The sequence below is a fragment of the Ictalurus punctatus genome, chromosome 18 (assembly GCF_001660625.3).
Source record: "Ictalurus punctatus breed USDA103 chromosome 18, Coco_2.0, whole genome shotgun sequence".
NCBI classification, from domain to species: Eukaryota; Metazoa; Chordata; class Actinopteri; order Siluriformes; family Ictaluridae; genus Ictalurus; species Ictalurus punctatus.
The window spans coordinates 7,935,001-7,957,102 of NC_030433.2; the positions used below are offsets into that span (position 1 = coordinate 7,935,001).

The 22,102-nt window shown below is 39.5% G+C and overlaps 1 protein-coding gene across 1 annotated transcript in view; it reads right to left on the minus strand.

The window, feature by feature from the left end:
- Positions 1-17,795, minus strand: part of LOC108278484 (potassium/sodium hyperpolarization-activated cyclic nucleotide-gated channel 1) — a 110,373-nt gene extending 92,578 nt beyond the window's left edge. Inside the window, exons 1-2 of the mRNA XM_017491890.3 lie at positions 17,181-17,795; positions 4,857-5,280 (exon numbers count right to left, since the gene is read on the minus strand). Of these exons, the coding sequence (XP_017347379.1) occupies positions 4,857-5,280; positions 17,181-17,578 (822 nt within the window). The 5' untranslated portion in view covers positions 17,579-17,795. The remainder of the gene's footprint in view (positions 1-4,856; positions 5,281-17,180) is intronic.
- Between the last annotated feature and the right edge of the window lie 4,307 nt (positions 17,796-22,102).

Below are 22,102 nucleotides of genomic sequence, written 5' to 3' on the forward strand. Positions count from 1 at the left end.
AATAATAATAATAATAATATTAATAAAAAAAAATTATTATGTCTCACAAGTGTAACATATTGTACGGAATAACAACGTGTATTAAAAAAAACATTTTTGATAATGCAACATTATTATTGTTTGAGATATCGAAAAAATATTCAAATAAAATTTTGATTAATGCTGCTCCAATTTCACAGAGGCATGCATTATAGGGAATACTGAAATGTAGGGAATACTGAAACGTACGGAATACTCACGTGTTCGGACTACTGAAGTGTATGGAATATTGAATTGTTCGGAATACTGAAGTGTACGGAATACTGAAGTATATGGAATACTCACATGTTCGGAATACTGCAGTATTGGGAATACTGAAGTGTACAGAATACTGAAGTGTATGGGATACTGAAGTGTATGGAATATTGAATTGTTCGGAATACTGAAGTGTATGGAATACTCACATGTTCGGAATACTGAAGTATTGGGAATACTGAAGTGTACAGAATACTGAAGTGTATGGGATACTGAAGTGTATGGAACATTGAATTGTTCAGAATACTGAAGTGTACGGAATTCTGAAGTGTACGGAATACTGAACGGAACGCAACACAGTATTATTAAAGATATCCAAGACATATTAAAATTGAATTTTGCTTACCGCTGTCCCAGTTACGCAGAGACATGCACTACATGGAATACTGAAGTGTAGGAAAGTTAAGAATGATTTTACATAGTAAACACAACATGGTATTATTATTATTATTATTATTATTATTATTATTATTAGCTATCAGTATGTATAATACTGTGGTATCCCGTACAATGCACAGAATCCTGACGTATACAGAATCCTGAATTGGAAGGAATACCATACTCCAACATCAAAATACAAAAAACAGTCATCCTGTATGGAAGTGTGTATTTCTGTAATCTCCACTAAAAGGAGCTAGCTAGCCAATGCTAGCTATCCTTCGGCTATAGCGTCACAGTATTTGCTCAGATGTTTAGCTTTGGGCGTTTGGATACAACTGACCAGTCATTGTGACTTTAAAAATAAACAGATACACACGCACCTCTGATTTTCCGCCACGTGATTTTCCGCCACGTGATTTTCCGCTTGGTTACTACGATGGATGATGGATATAAACCATGCTATGTCCGGAATGAATCATGGGAAAATCTCTATCAGAGCTAGATAGAGGTATAGAGTCTCCCTAATGTTTTCTAGTGGTAGTTGATTTATCTTTTACTTACTTGAGTAGCAAACCTACACAATGCCTAGCAAACAATTTAACATATATTATTGAATTATTGAAATACAAAAATGCTAATATTTGCTAACACATGTACAGTAGTGGGGAAATATGCTTCTTACAGTCCAGAAAACACTGCACTCCCGTGCTCATATGTGTGAAAAAGCCAGTTTAACAGATATTTACCTGATCCGGTGAATAAAAACGCTAATTAGATTCCAAAACTAGGGTTGTTTTGAATTTTCCTGTCTATTTTTTACCTGATCGAGGTGGTTCTCAACCGTTTTTGCGTTTCACAACCACAACATCTTGCCTCTGCTGTCACTCCTAGCATGTTCCTAACTTTATCATACACAACCGACGGCTATCAAACACACAGAAGGACACGCCATTGTTCACCACAACTAAATCAGACAACTAAATCTTCTGCACACCTTTCCTCATCTTTCCTGGGTCGCCTTTCCTCACAGCTCTCTCTTTCAAAGGGCGTGGCATTTCGTAATAAAGCTTTCCTTTTTGCCGTGCAAGTTTTTTTTAAACAGTAAGAATCATTGAAACGGTTTGTGAAAAGGTGATATTTTTAGTCTAGGCCATTAAATAGTCATAAAAATAGATTCAGGCGTAGATTTGGGTGAAGATGCTCCGTCATTCTTTTCACACATGCCTCCTGTCTGTCTTTAAATTGGTGCTGTGACCCGGATTAGCCTCGGCCGTTCACCGTTTGTTTGTGTTAGTCACCCAGACAGAGAGATAGAGAGATAGAGAGAGAGAGAGAGAGAGAGAGAGAGAGAGAAACGTATCCTTGTTTCAATTAGGGCCAGTCACAAAGTGCCGACTCCACCGGCGTCTGTTTGGGACGCTGCCAAAGAAACACAACCTGAACGATCAGAGGCTGGAGGCCAAACCTTCTTCAGAGACACTAAGACACTTCACACACTTCTCTCTGGCCGTTTGTCTGTGTTTACTATCCAACGGTTCCTATTAAGAGATCCAAAGCTGTTAGCAGCCAATTAGAAACTTCAATCAGAAGTGCTTAAGTTTTGGAGTTTTATATCATTTTAATCAGTGCACTAAATGTGGAGCAGGAAAAAAAGGGGGAGTTTATTTTCGGGACAAGTCAAATCTGATCAGCACAGAGACCACGGGCCAGTTTTAGTTTACCCACCGAGAAAGTCATTCGTTTTAGAAAAAAGGACATTAAAAAAAGAGTAGTTATTAAAAAGAAAACATATTTACATGTATACACAGTTCAAGACAAAAATCACAAATCAAATCAGCACATAAACGCGTGAAACTGGCAATCAATGAACTAAAACAATTAATTAAATTATTTAAATTCATTATTAATGCACGCACGATTTCTTTTATTATTGTATTTTGTTAACTTTCCTATTGTCCGTTGGCTTTTTTAAAAATTATTGTCTATTAGGGCTGGGTGATATGACAAAAATATCATAATGCGATTCTTGAGGACACGATGTGTATCGCGATATATAATTTAGCTAACAAACTGTCTGCAAAACAGTAGTAAAATAAAAATACGCTGAACTGATTTTGATGATACTTTTCTTTAACGTCTGCAAAGACAAAGAAGATTACAGTATTTTTTTATTACATCAAATCAACGGCATCCGTTCGGTACCATTTAATTTGTACTTATTAAAAACATTTTTAAATATATACCACCGTTCACCGGTATCTCAGAAAAAGTGTATCGCGTATATGGTTTATCACGATATCGATATTATATCGATATATTACCCGGCCCTATTGTTTGTCTATAGTTTTCCTTTTTCCTTACTGTTCCACTTAAAGAAAAGAAATGAGAAAAAAAGCTTAAAAAAAAAAAAAAAAGGCAAAGCAAGAAGTAGACTGAAGTACAAAAAAATAGAAATCATAAATAGAATTTTTTTTTTATTTTTAAAAACTTATAACGTGAAAGAATTAAATTATTATCAAATGAATGAATGATTAAGATCATTAATTGCTTTTTCCGTGTCAGTTTTCAGTTGCTTGTGAACTGACTTTCTTTTCTAAAACAAATCATGTTATTATTTTATTATTACGTAATTGTTTGAACGATTTCTTGTTCCCTTTTTTTCTGGCACTCCTTGACAGTTCAGAGATCATAATAATAAATAAATAGAGACCGCACTAAAAAACCAACAACCTCAGTACAGTAGAGACGTTTACTCAGTTTTTAGGACGCATCCATAAGATTTTATTCATACCGCACGCACACTGATTAAATATCTGTTCGACATTTAATCAGCCGTGTGCTTGAGCGAGAAGCTTTTCCCCTCCGTCCTCATCGCTCACCTTCTGAGACGAGGTGAATGTGGCAGAGTTTGAGTTTTGCACCGACATGCTTCCGAATATTAATCTCTTTGTGCTTCTAGATCTTTTTAATCTCGCTGTCGTGTCTCTGAAGGATTTCTTTTCTCCTGCTAATCCCTTATACAGATGCAGGCGTCTACATGACGTTTGGGCTGTGGACAAATTTGCAGACGATCCTGAAAGGAACGATCGAAAGATAGACGACAAATATTCGTTAAATTAATTTGAAAATGGTCATATAAGAACGAATTACAGATTATCATCACAAAACTGATTATTTAACTAGCCAAGGTAAATTAATATACAACTACATGCTGACAAGCTGACTAGCATGCATGAAATGTATTTGGCTAGTAAGCTGTAAAACGTTTGCTAGTCAAGAAGCTACCCTAAGCTAAACACAAAATATTTGCTAGGTCAAATGATGACTAATCCAAAATGCTGACTAGCCAAGTTAGCCCAAATGACAACTTGACAGGATTGGAAACTTAGCCATTAATATTAAACTAACCCTATAGCTATGCATTAGTTAGATGCATAATTTCTTCTAAAATGTTCATCACTGACCACAGTTGTCTTCTTGGTATTGAAATTTTTGCTAGCCAACAATCCACCGTTAGCTAAACATTAAATACTTGTTAGTCTTTTGTGTAAAAAGTCAAATGATGTCCAATGAAGACAACACTGATCTGTGTTGGAAATGTACTTGGCTAGTAAGCTAACATTAACTAAATATTATGTGCGTATTTTCTTCAAAAAATTGAATTTAGTGGCCAAAATTAGAATATAGCCAACAATATACAATATAGCCAATGGTAACTAAACACTAAATACATATTTTAAAAAAACTTTTCTAAAATGGCACTAATCTGAATATGCTGACTAGCCAAATTAGAATAACAGACGACTAAAGAGTGTTGGGAAATTTACTTTGCTACTGTTACATATATGCTAGGTACTGTATGTGTGCGTCTTCTTGTGCATTAAGTTTATTTAATCTTTCGCTGTAGAAATAAAAAATAAACCAGGAAATGAGCCTGAAATTAGCTTAAAATGAAGCTTCAATTTTACATTTTGTTTAAAAACTCTTTAATCGTGTAAATTCTTCTCAGCAATTAATTGACCATAAATGAATAATTCTAAACATTACATAAAGTCTTACATAAAACCTTACATACTGTATGTTATACGTTTATCGTTACCGCAAAGTTGTTTTCTGGTGTATGCTAATTATTTTTCAAATAAAGTGTTCTGATTGGACGGATACACATGCCGTTGTCTTACCTCTTCCCATTGGTGGATGTATCTGATGAGGCGTGAGAGGCGGAGCAGTCGCAGCAGGCTGAGGATCTTGGTGAAGCGGACGATGCGCAGCGCCCGCGCCGTCTTGTACACCTCCGAGTCGAAGCCCTTCTCCACGATCAGAAAGATATAATCCACGGGAATGGAGGAGAGAAAATCCACCACGAACCAGCTCTTCAGGTAGTTCATCTTAATCACCTTGGGGTCCAGGATGATCTCTGAGCTCTCCTCGTTGACGATTCCCGTGCGGAAGTTCATGACCAGGTCCACCAGGAAGATGGTGTCCGAGGCCACGTTGAACACCAGCCAGGTGGTCGTGGTCTGCTCGGAAAAGAACGTTATTCCTACAGGAATGATGATTAGGTTCCCCATCATCATGATGAGCATGATCAAGTCCCAGTAGAACCTGCCGGAGGGGATGAAAACAGCAGCTGGTCAGAGATTCGGTTCACACACACACACACACACACACACGCTCGTATGCATGCTAATCACGATTTCCAAGCTCTTTAATGAAAAGAAACTTGGAATAGGGAGGTTAATGAGAGTATGCAAATGTTCTCAGCTTTTCAAGCACTTCATGGTTTCAGTTTCTTAACACTTAACAAGCTGATAAAGGGCGCGAAAAACACATGGTGAGTTGAGAAAGCTATGTATGTACCCAGGACTAGCACTACGTTCACACTAGAAAGCAACATCGCTCGTGTCACTTGTAGCTTCTCGCTTGTGGGCGTGGGCTGTCCAGAATCGTTCTTTTTTTAAGTTCGTATAAGAAAAAGTAGTAGCTATTTATAACGTCTAACGCTAACTATTTAAACACAAATTAATTTGCTTGTTTGATTTACATGTTACTTCTAAACACCTTCATTTTCAGATTAAATTAGTAAAGCACGTTGACTGTACTAGCTAACAATATAACCGGACTAACTGTAACTAGCTAACTGTACAACAAAACAAACTCTCTCATTTCCTCTTTCGCACTAGGTTTCACAAATTTAACAATATTTTCTCATTACAATTAAGCTTAGCACAATTAGTACAATTAATTCTTGCACTTAGCCTATTTGCAATATGTATGTTTGTTATTATTTTTACAGTAGACAGAGTCCTCAAAAAATAAAAATCCAGTTAGATATACCGATATTACCTTGATAGCTATCTACATATTTAAATTAACATTTGAATTAACTAGCAGAAATTCACTAGCGGACGTTAGCATTATCGTAGCGGTTATGATAAAGAACGGCTCCTTATGAAGTGAACTACAAGGTTTCAGAATTTATAGATAATAAAGGGGTTTTGAAATCAGCCTTACTGTATATAAATCACCCAGTACTGCTTTATAAAATATTTAAACAATTACCGAAAAGGTCTACAGACGACAACAGCTCAGGATCACTACTGTTTTCCAGCCAGCTAGCTAGTTTGGTCATTTAGCTAGCCAATAATAAAATTGTTGAGTGCTTTTGCCATTGTGGATACAAATAAGTCAGCATATATTTAAAAATGACTGAAAGTGTGACAGAAAAATTTGACAAGTCATCCTGTACTCGTCCGATTTGCATCCAGTCAAATGCTCTCTAGAACAGAGTAACTAGAAAGCAGCTAGTTAGCATCAAACGTGTAGTTTTGGTCACGTATATAATGTTTGTTAACATAAACCAAAAGCGTATTTGTATTTGTATGACTAAGTACTGAACAGGACAGATCCACTTCTTCCTGTGAATGGCAGTTCTATAATAAAACCACCTCATCTCTATCAATCCCCGTCTCTCATCCGCTCCGAATCCCGACAGCCAGACCCGAGCCGCCAATCAAAACACAAAATGTCCGACAGCATCTATTTTCACCCGCTGCTCTTTCTTTTTATTAACCTTCAGTCTCACCTGGGACGAGCCTGGAGCCCTGCGTCAACGGCAGCATCCGGAAAATTCCACTCAACAATAACACCCGACAAGCCGAGCTGCACTTGACTCTGAAGGATATTATTTACGAACAGTTTCAACGGTTTAATATGTACTGATGAGAGGCTATTACAAAAAAAAACATTAATAGACCAATCTTGATGTCATGGACACTTCAGTGGTAGCTAGCTAAATGACCAAACTAGCTAGCTAGCGGTCTATAGTAGCATATTTTTAAAAGTTGGTTGTCCATAGAGTACTTTCGGTAATTGAAAAGGATTTACTTTGGCCCTTCACGAGCATTACACAAATATTTTATAAAGCAATGTAAGGCTGACGTTACGAGAAGACCCATGCTGAAGAATCTCGATAGCTAGCTAGTTCTCAAAGGCGCAAGCGTCATGTAACAGCTTTGGAAGGAGTCTCCAGTGTCAGTATATGGTACAATGTCAGTTAGAATGTCACTTGTTCTGCAATAAAGTGGCAAAACCAAATGACTGGCTATCAAACACACACACACACACACACACACACACGCTTGTATAAACAATATATACGTATATAAATCTGTTGTTGTTCCATACGGGAGGTTGTGGAGGGTGGAAGGCCGAATGAAGCGGATGAATGAAACATGAACTTTAGCTTTGCAGTTCAAACAAACATGTACAGTACACACAAGGATAAACACACACTCACACTCACACACACACACAAAGCACACACACAAAGAGCAGTCAGCTACGCAAAGTACACCTTACACACTCCCATGCACTCTAAGATGAACTCAGAAAACATGCAACTATGCAAATTAATATAGATTTTTTTTATTTGCACCTCCTACACACACTTCTGCATTCTCAATCTCTTGTGTTTTTTTTGTTTTGTTTTTTTTTTCAAACACACAGACACTCGATAGCTCTGCTAAAGTGACAGGCTAAAGCTAGCAGGTGCAGGGAAATGTCCCAGTCACTGATAACAGCATTCATCTAAACGAAAATAGATGCTTTCAAGAATCGTATCTGGTGCTGAAAACCCCACCGGTGCCTCCGTAACAGATCCGCTTTGAGTAACCGAAGCATCAGGGCCTTGCTTTATAAATATCTCCAGATCATGTTTCTGATCATTCTGCGTCCTTCGGCCTAAACCGGGCATCCCGCTGCTTAATCATATCCACGTCAGGTACTTCTATGCCTGTTAGCGGTGTGTTATGCTCAGGAGCTCGGCTCAGGTTACATGTCGGCCTCGCCGAAGCGTGTAAAAGAACATGCGCTCGATGATAATAGAGCTCGAGAAACTATAGCCATGATGACGGTGTAATTGTAAGCTGGTCGTTTTCAGAGGTGGGATGGCGGTCATGTTTGAGACCATCTGGCTCATCAGCGAGGTCCAGGGAGCAGCGAAGGTCACGGGGGGGCGGCACAGACGTCTCGCGTGACACCGTGTCTCTCACCGTCCCTGTTGTGTCTCCGTATTTAACATCGACACGCAAAACATAAACACAGCAACCAGGTTCAGGTTCAAGTTCATCTTTTGTTGCTGTATGTACAACAAATATACTGACTCATGCTGCTGAGGCTCTCAGGTTCTCATCAGATTGACCAAAATTTAACATGAGGTTAGAGGAAGAAGAAGACGATGAAGAAGAAATAAACGATAATGCGGCATTCTTGGTATGGTAAGAGGAATAACCCACTTTGGGATGTGCTGTTACTGGAAAATAATCAACCTCAGGGTAGTAACAGTAACTCCTGTGTTCATCACACCGACCCACTGTTGATTATTTTCCTCTAAAAGCACAACATAGAGAGAGTGTTTTGATGCTCTCATACAACAATATTAACTGTAACGATAAGCAGATAAATCGTATAATGTGTCAGTATTTAATTGCTGGCAAGTTGCCTGTAGTATAAGCAGGACAAAACACTTCATGACATGCTGTCCTAGGAAAATAATCAACAACAGGGTGGTGTGATGAAGCCGAGTTTCTCTTACCACCATGAAGTGAATTATTTTTTCCTGTAACAGAATGTCCTGATGTGTTTCAATCCTTTTAAAACTCCTTCTCTTTTTTTTTCCACCCCCAGCTTCGGAAACGTTGTCCTAAAGTCTGATGAAGGTCCTTGTTGAATGCATCTCATTTTTTCCAAAACAATGCCTAATTTGTCAATTTATTTGGAAAAGAATGGCCCGTCATACTTTTTTATCCGTTTATAGTTACCTTTCATGTTGTGGAACAGCTTTACCTCTGACTGCACTCTTACAAAGTGCTGACACTGGAGACTCCTTCCAGAAAACACATTCAGACAAGTGCAGTAAATGATAACATAGTAGAACAAAGCTGTGATGCCGTTATAGAAATTGAACTAACACCTTCCGACCAATCACAATCCAGAATTCGAGTGGAGTGATGCGCGATAATTATTTCTAAGACACCAGGAGACTTGAACAAGCAGTTCTTACAAGACCGGTGTGGATTTTTTTGGTGCATTAGCGTTCATTCTGAGTCCATGCGATCGGCCTGGCAATGCATTCGCTGTACCCGAACATCACCTCGTGTTGCTGAATTTAGGCCAGAGCTGTGCGCTGCAGGTGGAAAAACAGAGATGGACTAATTAAAGAGCACCAGAGGGCATCGTTTTGGAAAAAGTGAGATGCATTCAACAAGGACCTTCAGCAGACTTTAGGACAACGTCTCCGAAGCTGGGGGTGGAAAAAAAAGAGAAAGGGAGAGAGAGAGAGAGAGAGAAAGAGCGAGCTAGACCAAAAAGCATCAATAATGCAAGGAGAAGTTGCAACCCCCTAAAAATAGACGCTAAACTTGGTTTAGAAATCGAATGTTGTTTGACGGAGGAGGAGGAAAAGGAGGAGCTCGAATACAAATCCTGCTTCACTTTTTCCCCCCCGTAAACAACGTCGATTATTTATGAGCCCGAGACTCAATCTGGGCTCGTTTTCTATCTGATAAATCCATACTGTGATGAAAGAGATAACATCTCTAACAGGTTGAGTTTCCCATGAACCTGAAAGTTTCCACCACACGTCACATTTATAATTCATATACCTCTTTATTTATAAAACATTAGATGTGCCGAATGCCAATATAACATGCTATGTATAACTTTATACACAAAAATCCACAAATTTCACCCTGAATTTCATTTCACATAGTCGATGTGTCGAGGAGATCGAAGCGGACTTCAATTAGCTACGATGCTAACGCGGCTAACAAGTAAAATCGTCATTTGATCTTTCCCGTAATATATGACCTGTCGATGAATGTGTATGGAGACGTCACAAATACAAATAAAGCTTGGAAGGAAGTAGCAAAGATGGAGTCAAAGTTGGCGCCTCTGGTGAGAGTACGTAGCTTGTAGAGGCAGTTAGCTCGCTTTGCTCATCCAAATCTGAAAACGAATCACGTAACGTGTAAGTCATAAACAAACATCAGACGTAGAAATTGTATAGTTAATTGTAGCTTATACATTTTGGACTACAAACATGGACAAACGGAAAGACAAACAGAGCATGAGATGCAGGTAGGGGGCATGGCCTAACGTTTGTCCTTCGGGGCAAGTTTGTAATGATGTAGACATGCTAATTCATCATTAGCTATTAGCTTTGCTTACATGTGAGTTACGTTAGCTCCAGTGCAAAACAAAAATACAAACACTAAACTAAACTAATCCAGGATGTTCCTGACTGGAATTTTCTCACAGGTGAAAGAAACAGGTAAAACACCATCACTGCCATTTCCTTCCTTCTAATGGGAATCATCCAAAAAATGATAAAAATCACAGAGTATGGGCTGAAAAAAACACAAAAACACGACACTATCTGCCCTTGAAAAGTCTAAAGTCACCCTCAAAAGCAGAGGAATCGACGCTGTTAAATAATGACATGTCAGAATTCCTCAGAATCAGCTTCTCCTTCTCTGCGTTATAAATTACAGCCTGCGTTTTTCCCGAGGATAAACGACTGCTGAACTGCGTCACGCCCGGAGACAGAACCGGCAGAAATATGACAGAATTTCAACCCGGCTGATTTTCTGAAGGTGATGAATAATGAATTTTACGAACAGTTCATTAATCTTTAAACCGCCTGCGTATTAAGTGGGACCGTGGGATATCACGTTTCCGTCGGTGCTTCAAAACCTCACACAAAGGACACGTGCTTGGTGTTGTCATTAGTCCTCATTCACTAGCTGCTTCTTCCTGTCCTCTATTCACGTGGCCCGGTCAGTGAGAAACAATCAGTATGTTTACATGAACAACAATAATCCGATATGAACCCGATTAAGACGATACACTGATTAAGAAACTAGCATGCAAACAGAGTTTTCTGATGACCTTAATCCGACTAAAGTCATACTAGAAGTAAACACAAACGGAATTAAGACATGTGGAGTGTTCCTGTTTTAGTCGCATTATCGAAGTGCATTACAGACATGTACACACCTTAATCACACTTAACGTCGTGTGGGAGTTTTCACTGTATTTTGAGACAGGACACGATCACACATGGCAGTGCACAACCATTTGACGGCAAACAAGAGAGCACGGTTGCGTCCGAAACCGCGTACTTATCTGCTGTATAGCAGGCAAGATACATGTATTTTGGCTACTATATAGTAGGTAAGTACACGATTTCGGACGCAGCGTACGGCTTCAAGCAGTCGTCTATTTGCACTTACAGCACAATAAATAAATAACCGCACTCGAAGTTTTCGTAAAATTAAACTATACGGTACCATAACGAAGACCAACTGTATGTTGATACGTGAAATTGTGCAGGGAACGTCAGACGGAGTGGCGTGGGGATGTAATGAGTGACGTGCAGTTAATCGTTCTACGTTTTATAACATGTAAAACGGGAACATGAAAGTAATATTCTAAAAGCAACTCATGTAAACACCGTAATCAGTATAGTATATGTCCTATTAAGGTCAATAATTAGATTACTGCAGTTCATATAAACATAGCTAATGTCTGGTCAGACGAAAGGGTTGGTTAGTTTTCTATAACAGCAGCTCTGACAGTAGGGCAGCTCACAAGTTCACAGGGACTTTAACATTCCACGTCATAAAAAAAGAAACCGTAAACGGATGAATAGTACGACATGATGATTATTTTCCTATAACAATGCAACACAGCATTTTTCCACTTACAAAGACTAACAACGGATGTACGCTGGAGTTAAAAGATGCCGACGCAGCAGTGCCGATACGCCAGGGAGCAACAACACGGCGTAAAAAACGAAAATATTGTTCGTGGTTTTGATGTTTTTTATGATGTTTTGGCTGGAATACAAGGCATAAAAATGTCTCAGTTTGATGGAAGGCCTTCAGAGAGAACATAAAGCTCAATAAAATAATGCTTAGTTTGTGTTTATGCATGCTTTATAACCTGAAACTGGAGAGTTTTTTGGCCCAGTTTCATACCAAAGACCTTTCATGTGTAAGACACCACCACTATTATATTAGATATATATTAGATGTTCTACTACATAACTTACAGTAATGTGCTTATTTGTTTGTGTTTATAATTTTAGGTATGTTACCCCAGAAATTATGGTAGTTTGTCTGTTTATTAGTGTTTATACGGTAGGTGAGATGCTCCTGAAGTTACCTTAACGTCTGGAGTAGAACATTTACCATAAAAACATGACTAAATGCTAATCACGGGGTTGATTAGTGGTATAACGTACTAATGATACCCGTTATATATCATGCTATCAGCCAGAGCTGAGGTCCACCGACCATACAGATGACTTTGCAGGCCATCTGTCGCACTGCACAAAGTATTTGCCCCTTCTAATAGTGCAATACGAACGGTTTTGTCAGTACATAAGTCCATCTGCACTACGAGCTCTGTAGTGTAGAGCGGCGGTGTAGAATAGCATCACTACAGTGGCATGATGACAGCATCATTAGCTCCCTCGCTCTTTTGTCGTTAAGCTCGTTTGTAGGTGCGATGAAATCATGTGTTGAAAGCACAAGCGAAACAAGTGAGTCACCCGAGAAGGAACGACGTAGAGGTATTACAAACCTTCGTCTCGTTCGTTCAGACACACGATGAAACCGGCGGCGCGTTAAATAAACCCAGGAGGACACGGCAATATTCTGTTACAAATAAAGCGAATAAAGTGTGTCATTGTTTTATTTAAGACGGTGTAAAAAGGGTAGAACGCAAAATACTAAATAATTCACGAGTAATGACTCGTGCACGTCGTGTGGGACGACGAATTTGGAAAGAAAGGATTTTATTCTAAATCAACAAACGTGCAACAAACACTAAGACAGATACACACTACTGTAACCGCTGATGTACAGCAGCAAACCTCTCGATTATTATCTCTGTGTCCATAAGACATAAAAAAACAAGCTGACCGACAGCCGAAGCATCACTAAGCAGGATTGAGATATGTATCTCATAGGAAAGTTGCGTTATATCATCGCGTTAGCATCTGTGTTAAGTTCATCCCGTCTCAGGTTATATCACTAATCTGAGCTCACCTTGACTCAGAGGGCTTGACCCTGTACAGACCGCCGTACGCACACACACAAACACACACAAATGTTACGGCTAACACACAACGCTTTTGCTACAAACGTTACGCCATAATGCAGAATCTAACGCTGAAATGCACCGGAGAATCCTGCGAACTACTCGCTACACATTGTTCGACAGTATGTATAAACGCCTGATTTAAATCATCACCTCATGGCCACGCCCATCATGAAGAAAAACAAACACTCCAGATGAGGAAGAATTATAGCGAAAGGACACACTGTAATACATTAAACTGATTAATTCCATCAACACGTGTTAATGTGCTGCGGTGTTCAGCAGAACGTGGTCATTTTTCTCCCAAGATGGAGGATTTCGATGATAACTTCATTCAACACAGAGGTTTTAAAAATGCATGTCAGGCCCTCAACACTGAGCTTTAACTCGTCAAACGCTGACTCAACACTAAAGTGTTCATTCGACGCTGTTAACGCTTCAGCACCGCGGTTTAATTCGAAAGCGTAAACACTGACCCAACGCCAAAGTGTTCCTTCAACATTGATTTTCATTCACAAAAAGAGTGAACACTGCTTCACCGCTGAAGTGTTAATTCCAACACTGAGCTTTAGTTCAACGGCAAACACAGATTCTACATGTAGTACTTTTAAATGTGTGTGTTAGTTCAATATAACAAACGTTCACAAACACTGGATGTGGTCATTCAGTGCTAGTGTACTGTACTAAGCTAGTGTTTAAACGAGCTTCAACACTGAAGTGTTAATTCTGCACTATTAAACCTTCAACCGTAGTTCAACATTACAAGCATTAATTCAACACTAACGGTTAAATAAACACAGTGTCTGTGTGGTTGGGAGGGGGTGGGGGTTTAATTTAAGATCACAAGCATTAAGTTAACACTGTGGGTGTTCATTTAGCACTGGGAGCAATAATACAACACCGTGGGTGTCAAATCAATACTTTATCTGCTAACACAACACACAATTCAACACAGCAACGATTAAACCAATACCTTCAAGATTCGCAAACAACTGTATTTGCTAAATCAACACGGTGTGTACTAACTGAACACCGCAGCGCTAATCTAACACTGAGCGTCAATACTGCCGGCAATAAATCAACACAGAGGTTAGGAACACGAGAAGTTAAACCTTAACAGTGAATGAAACACTGAAGTGTTCATTCCGCACTGTTAACACGTTAAAGCTTGTGCTAACGTGTTAGTCAACCTTAATCAAGGTTAATTTAACACTCACCGCTAAATAAACACTAGAGAAGTTCATTTAATACCGTACGTGCTAACTCACTAAGTGTTCATTCGGAACTGAGGAGAGTTAAGTCAATACTGTAGTAGTTAATCCAATAACGTAATAGTTCATTTAACACTGAAGTGTTAATGCTGCACTCTTAAGTATTAATTCTGCACTAACGTGTTAATTCTACACTTTAATACAGTCGAAATCGGTCGAAACTGCGAGAACTGATTTAACACTGTGGGTGTTGATTTAGTTCAACACTGAAATGTTAATTCCGCATTGAACACTAAGAGTGTTAACACTGGGCGTTAATTCAAAATATCCCAAGCATCGATTCAAGATGGCAAGACAAGAGTTCGACGAATCACAGCGCCTTTTTCAACGTTTTCAACCGTCCGGGTGTTAGTTTGCACGTTAGCATTATCTCAACACTATCGGTTAAATAAACACTGGGGATGTTAATTTAATACTGTATGTGCTAACTCAACACTGAGATCATAATTCAAATTGTGCACGTTTATGTATCATGCACTGTACACTTAAACACCGAGCGTTAATTCAACAACGATCCAACGTTAAGTATGAGTTCAACACTAAAAGTGTTAATTCCACACTCTTAACCCTTTCAACTTTGTGGGTGTTAGTTCGACACTGATTCAACAGACAAATTCATCGTTGGACTGCAGGAATTAATCTAACACTGTAGTGTTAAGTTAGTACTACGGGTGTTTAATACTGTATGTGCAGTGTAATAGGAATTGACACTTTAGTTCAGTAGATTTAACATATATATACATATATATATATATATATATATATATATATATATATATATATATATATATGATTGTAATCATTAATTTGATACTCTGAGTGTTAATTCACTACTGTAATCCAACCCAACACAACATGACCTCACATTACCTCAGCACTATAAGTAATAAGCATACACTTGGGACTGGTGTTAATCCTGCCTCGAGGTGTAAGGTTTTAAATATCGTGCGCATTAATTGAAACACTGAAGCTGCTTCGAAATGCAAAACTCATATATTAATATTAACATTTCTTTCTCAAAATGGTTTCCTTTGACAACATTGACAAAGAAACACTGATTCATGGTGACACAGACGTCTATTACATGCTAACAGAATTAGCCTTGTAGCTCATACGTTATTTGTTAGTGTCTTTAGTCTCCATCGTCAATGTTCACACTAGCAAAAGCTAGAAAAAGTTGCTTGTGGGCGTGGCTTGTGGTGCAGTTTTTTGGGGGGGTTTTTCATTTAAAGCTCCGATGAGAAACATTCGTAGTCGTATGCAGTTTTTAAAACTGACTAGTAAAACGAAAATTAAACAATGGTTAAAAGCGGTTGTTTGACTTTGCTGTACGTTACACTCTAGACCGCAGACTAGCTTCGTTCTCGGGTTAGATTAGCAAAGTGTTAGCAAAACCGTATTAGCTACTTCCTTCCGAGCTTAATTTTTCTTCGCAACGTCTCCGTGGGCGTTTTAGATAATGAAAGGATATGAGGAAACCATTTCAGTTCTACTTTTGTTTTTGTGTCAAATGGTAAACGGGAACTAACTGCAGGTAGGAACTACAATTTTGTGTGGGGAAGAGAAGAAACATCGCACCACGCGCGAAAAAGGATCGTTCGGATTGGTTGCTTCTTTACTGTGTCGTATTTCATTTGCATAGACTTGAGAAATTCTCAGTTCGCATAGCTACAAAATGGTCGCCGGTCACATGGTGGCTTGCTAGTGTGAACACAGGGTTATTCTGTGTGTGTGTGTGTGTGTGTGTGTGTGTGTGTGTGTGGAAATTTCACAGCCTCATAGCATTACCAAATTAAAAACACAAAACCAAAACCATTTTCTTCTTGTGTTAGCTACATCAGCCTTTGGCTCTCCAGTGAACATCTAATCTAGGTTAAAGAAGGAAACGCTGAACACGTTACGCCTTATTTACATTTGGTGTAAAGGCAAAGCAAATGAGCTGAACTACACCTTTATTACCCACAATGATCAGATGATCACAATGTTCAGGTGAATTGTAATCACGTGTATGTGTGACCTTCTGCACTGTAGGTGTTCAGTCAATATTGTAGGTGTTAATTCAACACTGCATGTTGTTCATTTCACACGCTTTAAGGGTATAACACACGCTTGAGTGCTCGCGCGTGAGCTCTGTTCCTCCTGTGTGCTTGTGTAAGGGTTTCATCATGTTTCCCTCCCTCTCTTTACGGTTTGGTTTGGCTCACTGCAGACAATCTCGAGCTAAACGCGCGCGCTTTGTCCAAAAATAAATAAATAAGAAAAAATGAAAACAAAGCATGCACGGTTTCACCTGCTTGCGGTCGCGAGCGCGCGTGCGCGGAGTTCACCTTCAAGGCAAGGGCATCGCTGGCTCTGAACCGAGCGCGCACTGCATGGATGATGCGCATAGAGGAGGGCTGCGAGCGAGCGCGCGCTTGCGTGAGTGCGTGCGTGTTTTGCCAATGACACACAGTATATATATCTATGTATGTATGTATGTATGCATGCACGCGCATGCATGAAAGTAATAAAGCAAAGGTGCCTTTGGCGAGCGTGCAAAAGCGCCTCGCAGCTCCACCATCGTCTCACCTGAAGTCGCTGTACGGGTGGATGATCCAGTACCCGGCGGTCTGCACGCGCTCCTGCTCCTTCTCCACGGCTTTCTGGCTGCCGAACATGCGCAGCGAGAACTTGTTCACTCCGGGCTGCAGCATCGCGCCGATCTGCCGCTGCATGAAGCCGTACTGCTGTCGGCTCTCGTTCTCGTCGCACAGCCCCACCGCAGCCTCCTCCCGGTCCCGATCCGCGCTCGCGCTCACCGAGTTGCTGTGCTCTTTGGATGCACTGGGACTCGCACCACCTCCACCTCCTCCGCCACCAACACCTCCTCCTCCTCCTCCTCCAACGCTTTTCTTCGCCGAGTCTCGCCTCTGCACCGAATTCCCCGCGTCCGCTCTCTCGTCCCTCGAGCTCGTCTTGTCCTCCATGACGTCTTGAACCGGGTGTGTGCTGATTAGTTTGTTTAATTTTTTTATTATTTTTCCCCCCCCTGTGATCACGGAGAGGAGGAGCGCGCGCGGAAAGGAGCCCCGCCGGAAGCTCCCTCTCGGTTCATTTGATGCGCTTCGGCTCGCGCGGCTCCTTTTGCCGATCGTGCAGCACGCGCACTGACACACCGCGCTGCTGCTGAAACCGGGCAGAGGATCTCTCTCTCTCTCTCTCTCTCTCTCGCTCTCTCTCTCTCTCTGTGGCGCCCTCTAACGGAAACCACGTCATAATTTCAATTCACCTGCAACGACAAATCAATTTAAGAAAAAAAAAAACATAAATAAATAAATAATAAATGCTTACACGTGACGTCCTTCCGAGTCCTAAAAATAAATAAACAAAAAACAAACAAATAAATAAATAAAAGCAGAGCAGCCAAAACAAAAGATTATTAGAAGTTATAATTATGTAGCCTATACATCATGATGTTATAATAGACAAATGAATAAATGAACAGATTCAAAACTAAAGAATGTTAGTAAATAAAAACAAACTGTTTATTATTATTTTTTAATTATAGAAACAAAACAAAATTCAGCAAATGTTGAATGGGGAAACGTGAAATGTAGCCTACAGTATCTATGTTATAATAAGTTTTTATAATAATGAAATTCATCAGTTAATAAATTCAAAACAAATATGAGCTAATATTCATCATTAAAGAAAATTAAAAGAAACATATTATTACGTCTTTCTTCCTTTCTTTTTCTATGATAGAGGGTGAAACGTTAATTTTCTGAATAAAGTTTAACGTACATGCAAAATACGTATACACAAATGTACTTGAGCTAAAGTCTGTATCATTTATCATATTCTAATAACGAAGGTATATATTCAAAACTAAAATTAACTACAAATAAATTGCTTTTATTTTTATTCGTCATTGAAATTTAAATACATGTTTGCTGAAAAAGATTCGATTTCTAGGACAAATAAATAATAAATCACCTTTAAAAAAAATAATTAATAAATATTTATTTATTTAATTTATTTAATTCTGTGCCTGTATTTATTTCATTTCTAACAAGTTTATTCAGGGAGCGTATAATCTGAATTATTTATTTTATTTATATTTGCAGTTCTGTTTTAATTCTGAATGAATTGTTTGCTTGACAGAAATGCTGATGCACTTGATGCACAGTGATCGGTGTTGGTCGCATCAGCGGGCATACTGAAGACAGAAGTAATTAGTGGAAGCGTAATCGGATTAGGGAGAGATAATAATCTCCAGCTCACACGTCGGGTTCTCCGTGTTCTAGAAAGTGATCTACTTAATAACACACATGTTTGCTGCATATAGTTATTAGATTTCAGATTAAAAGGCTGCAGATTAACATCATGGACTACTGCAATCGGAGATTTATTTCCAAAACCTTCAAGAACACTTTCTTTTCTTCGTCACTGTTTGCAGATGATTCACCGTTCTTTTCGTTCACAGTTTATTCAGGAGCAGGAGGACTTTCTGATCTTCTGACTCATGCTCTGACTCATGCTCTGATTCGACACCCTAAACATCTGCACTTCAGCAAGAAAAAAAAAATAACAACAGCAACAGTTTATTCCCAAATATGACTCCTGCGTCTCATGCGGGTCCTGTAGATTTGTACCTACTGCTGTAATCATAAAGGCAGTCTTGTTGCTCATCTCAGGATTCTTATAAAAATCCTTGAAACACACCCTTTATACCGTTCGTCTTTAATCTTCTACACTTCAATCCTAATCTCAATCCCAGTCCTGTCTAGGTGAGTCAATCCATTCAGCAGGTTGTTGGGAGGAAACCTGGAAAACCCAGAATTAACCCAGAATTAATTGTTGAGAATGTGTGAAGGACAGTAATCCGAGCCCGGGATCGAACCTGCAGGGAACGTGGAGCTGTGAGGCAGCAACGCTTCCTGCTGTACCAGGGATTTGACAACCCCTATACATTTTTTATTTCATTCATTATATTCACACCTTTTCTCTAAAAATCATTCTTATCCTCTTCAGAATCTTAAATTAGGATTCTTTTAACGATGGTTCCTGATTTCTCCGTTCTGCTCTTTCAAAACGGAAGCTTTTAAGGACGGCACCATCCTCAGCAATCTCCAGACTGCACCGCTTGGAGTCATTCTCAGTGACAGAATGTAGCCTTTAAGCCTTTAATTAAATCAGAATTCAGTCACATTCCAGCCATTTTCTTTTCTGCCGCTGTTTGAAGCTTTTGGTTGTTTGCTTGTTCATTTGTTTTTGAGTGACAGACTGAGAGAAAAGCTACTTGCTTTTTTTTGTTCGTCTTTCTCACTACGTTTTTTGTTTACGTTACTATCACGTTCCTTTGCTTTGGTTCCAGTCCTGTCTCCAATCTCCTGCTCTGTCTTTTCACTGCTTTGTTTCCCTAATGTGCGCACCTGTTCTGTGTTTGTTTGGTCATTTCTATTCCTCTTTTGCCAATCTTTTGCCTACTATTGTCCAGTTTTATGATTCATGTCTGTGTTATCAGTTTTGAGTATGGACGTCTCTTCTTTGTTGTTGCCCGCCTGTGTTTTGTCCAATTTCTGGATGTGCTCCTGACTTTACACATTTGCATCCTGCCTCGTGGGGTTACCTAAAGGTTGCGCTGTAAACTAACTTTTTGTGATGAGTCTATACTTTAAGATAAGTGGTTCTCAAAGTGGGGTCTGGGGCAGAGGGGCCGTGACATTTTACAGACTTTGTTACAGTGTTGGAATCCCAACTGACGTTGTCAAAGTTAGTGAATTTGGGGGTCCAAGCACCAAAGAACAACTTGTCAACTCAGACCTAATGTATTCTATCTATTTAAAGCATTATGGCTCCAAAAATTCAAATGATTTTCATGATATAAATCTATTCTAAAGCGGTCCATGGCTACAAAAAGTTTGAGATCCACTGCTTAAAAGGGGTTTTTTGTGTTCAAAGACATTTGGGAGCTTGCATAGCTGGTTCTGCCCTTGAACCATGGAACAGAGGGGAAAATACTGCATTTTAAAATCAAATATACTGATTTTGTTTAGATTTTTCCCTCAATCTTTTATTCGAACGAGCTGAACAACGTTCCTCCTCTCACATCATCATCTCGCGTCTCTCAGAGAAAACTCGGAGATGTGTGATATCTCGTCACGTTATAAGTTCGGTAAGTAAAGCGCAGACCCGTGTGGCAATTTGGAACGTTATAATAATTATAGCTCTGTTAATGTGTTGATAATCAGCATATTAAACCCACTTCATAAATTCCTGAAAGAAAAGAAAATCCATCTGTGCAATTAGGTGTAACATTTATATGGTGAACGATAATACTGAATCTGCTTGAATGGTTCAGAACCGCTCTGAGTCACCGTTTAATGTAGTTGCATAAGCTCTGGTGGGGTAAGTAGCGTATTTTCTTTTTTTTTTATGAATGTCATTTCATATCTTCAGCTCGGTCCTCCTAAAAACTAGAACAATCCAGTGTATATAATGTACATAGGGAATAAAACACTCCGTGTCATGCAGTTAAAGGAAAAATAATCAATAACAGGGTGGTGTGATGAAGCAGAGTTACCATTCCCATCAGTTCATTATTATCCCATAACAGGACATCCACAAGTGTTTTATTCCTCTTACACCACAGCAATTTGTCAAATTTACTAATAGTTTCGATTTATTAAAGGACGACACGCCACTGAGTAGTTTTTATTCGTTTACAGTTACGGTTAATGTTCGTGAAACATGTTAGTTCCTGTTCTCACTTACGTTATAGCAGCGTTCCCTCAGCGGCCTCAGAGAGAGAGAGAGAGAGAGAGAGAGAGAGAGAGAGAGAGAGAGAGAGAGAGAGCAATCCACAGCTTGTCATGTTTCTGATAAACCCTGTGAAGTTTTCATTTAATGGAGATGTTTACATTTAATAATTACATGTATGGAATGAGTCTCCAGTGTCAGTGCTTTGGAACCGTCAGAGATACTGTAAAGATGTCACTTTACGTTTTCCGACATCTTCAGGACAGAGGAGTTGTGTACACTTGTACACTTGGTAACATGACGGGAAAAAAAAGAGAGACCGGTCTTTATTAGTGTTGATTATATTCCTCGGAAAGCACAACACCAATCGTTTTAGTCGTCATGGCGACATTTTACAGCGTCTCGATTCAAACATACATGCTTAGTGACACCGAAACTAATTTGACTTCGAGTTCTCAACGTTTTCCGTAAACCTATTTATTACTCGACTGGACAGACGATGGCTGATGTGACGGCTCGTGTGAAGCAGCTGGACCCGCTCTGGGTTTTTCGTTTTTTTTTCAGGAGAACCGATTAGCGAAGTCACATGGTGTGTGAGCACGATGGGCAGCGGTGTGCCAACGGTGGGCAAAGAGGAGAAGCACTGGTGCAGATTACCTGCTGATGAAATCCACACCAGTCCACCTGCTCCCTATATCCAGACCTCTGTGTGTGTGTGTGTGTGTGTGTGTGATCCCTGAATGTCCTCA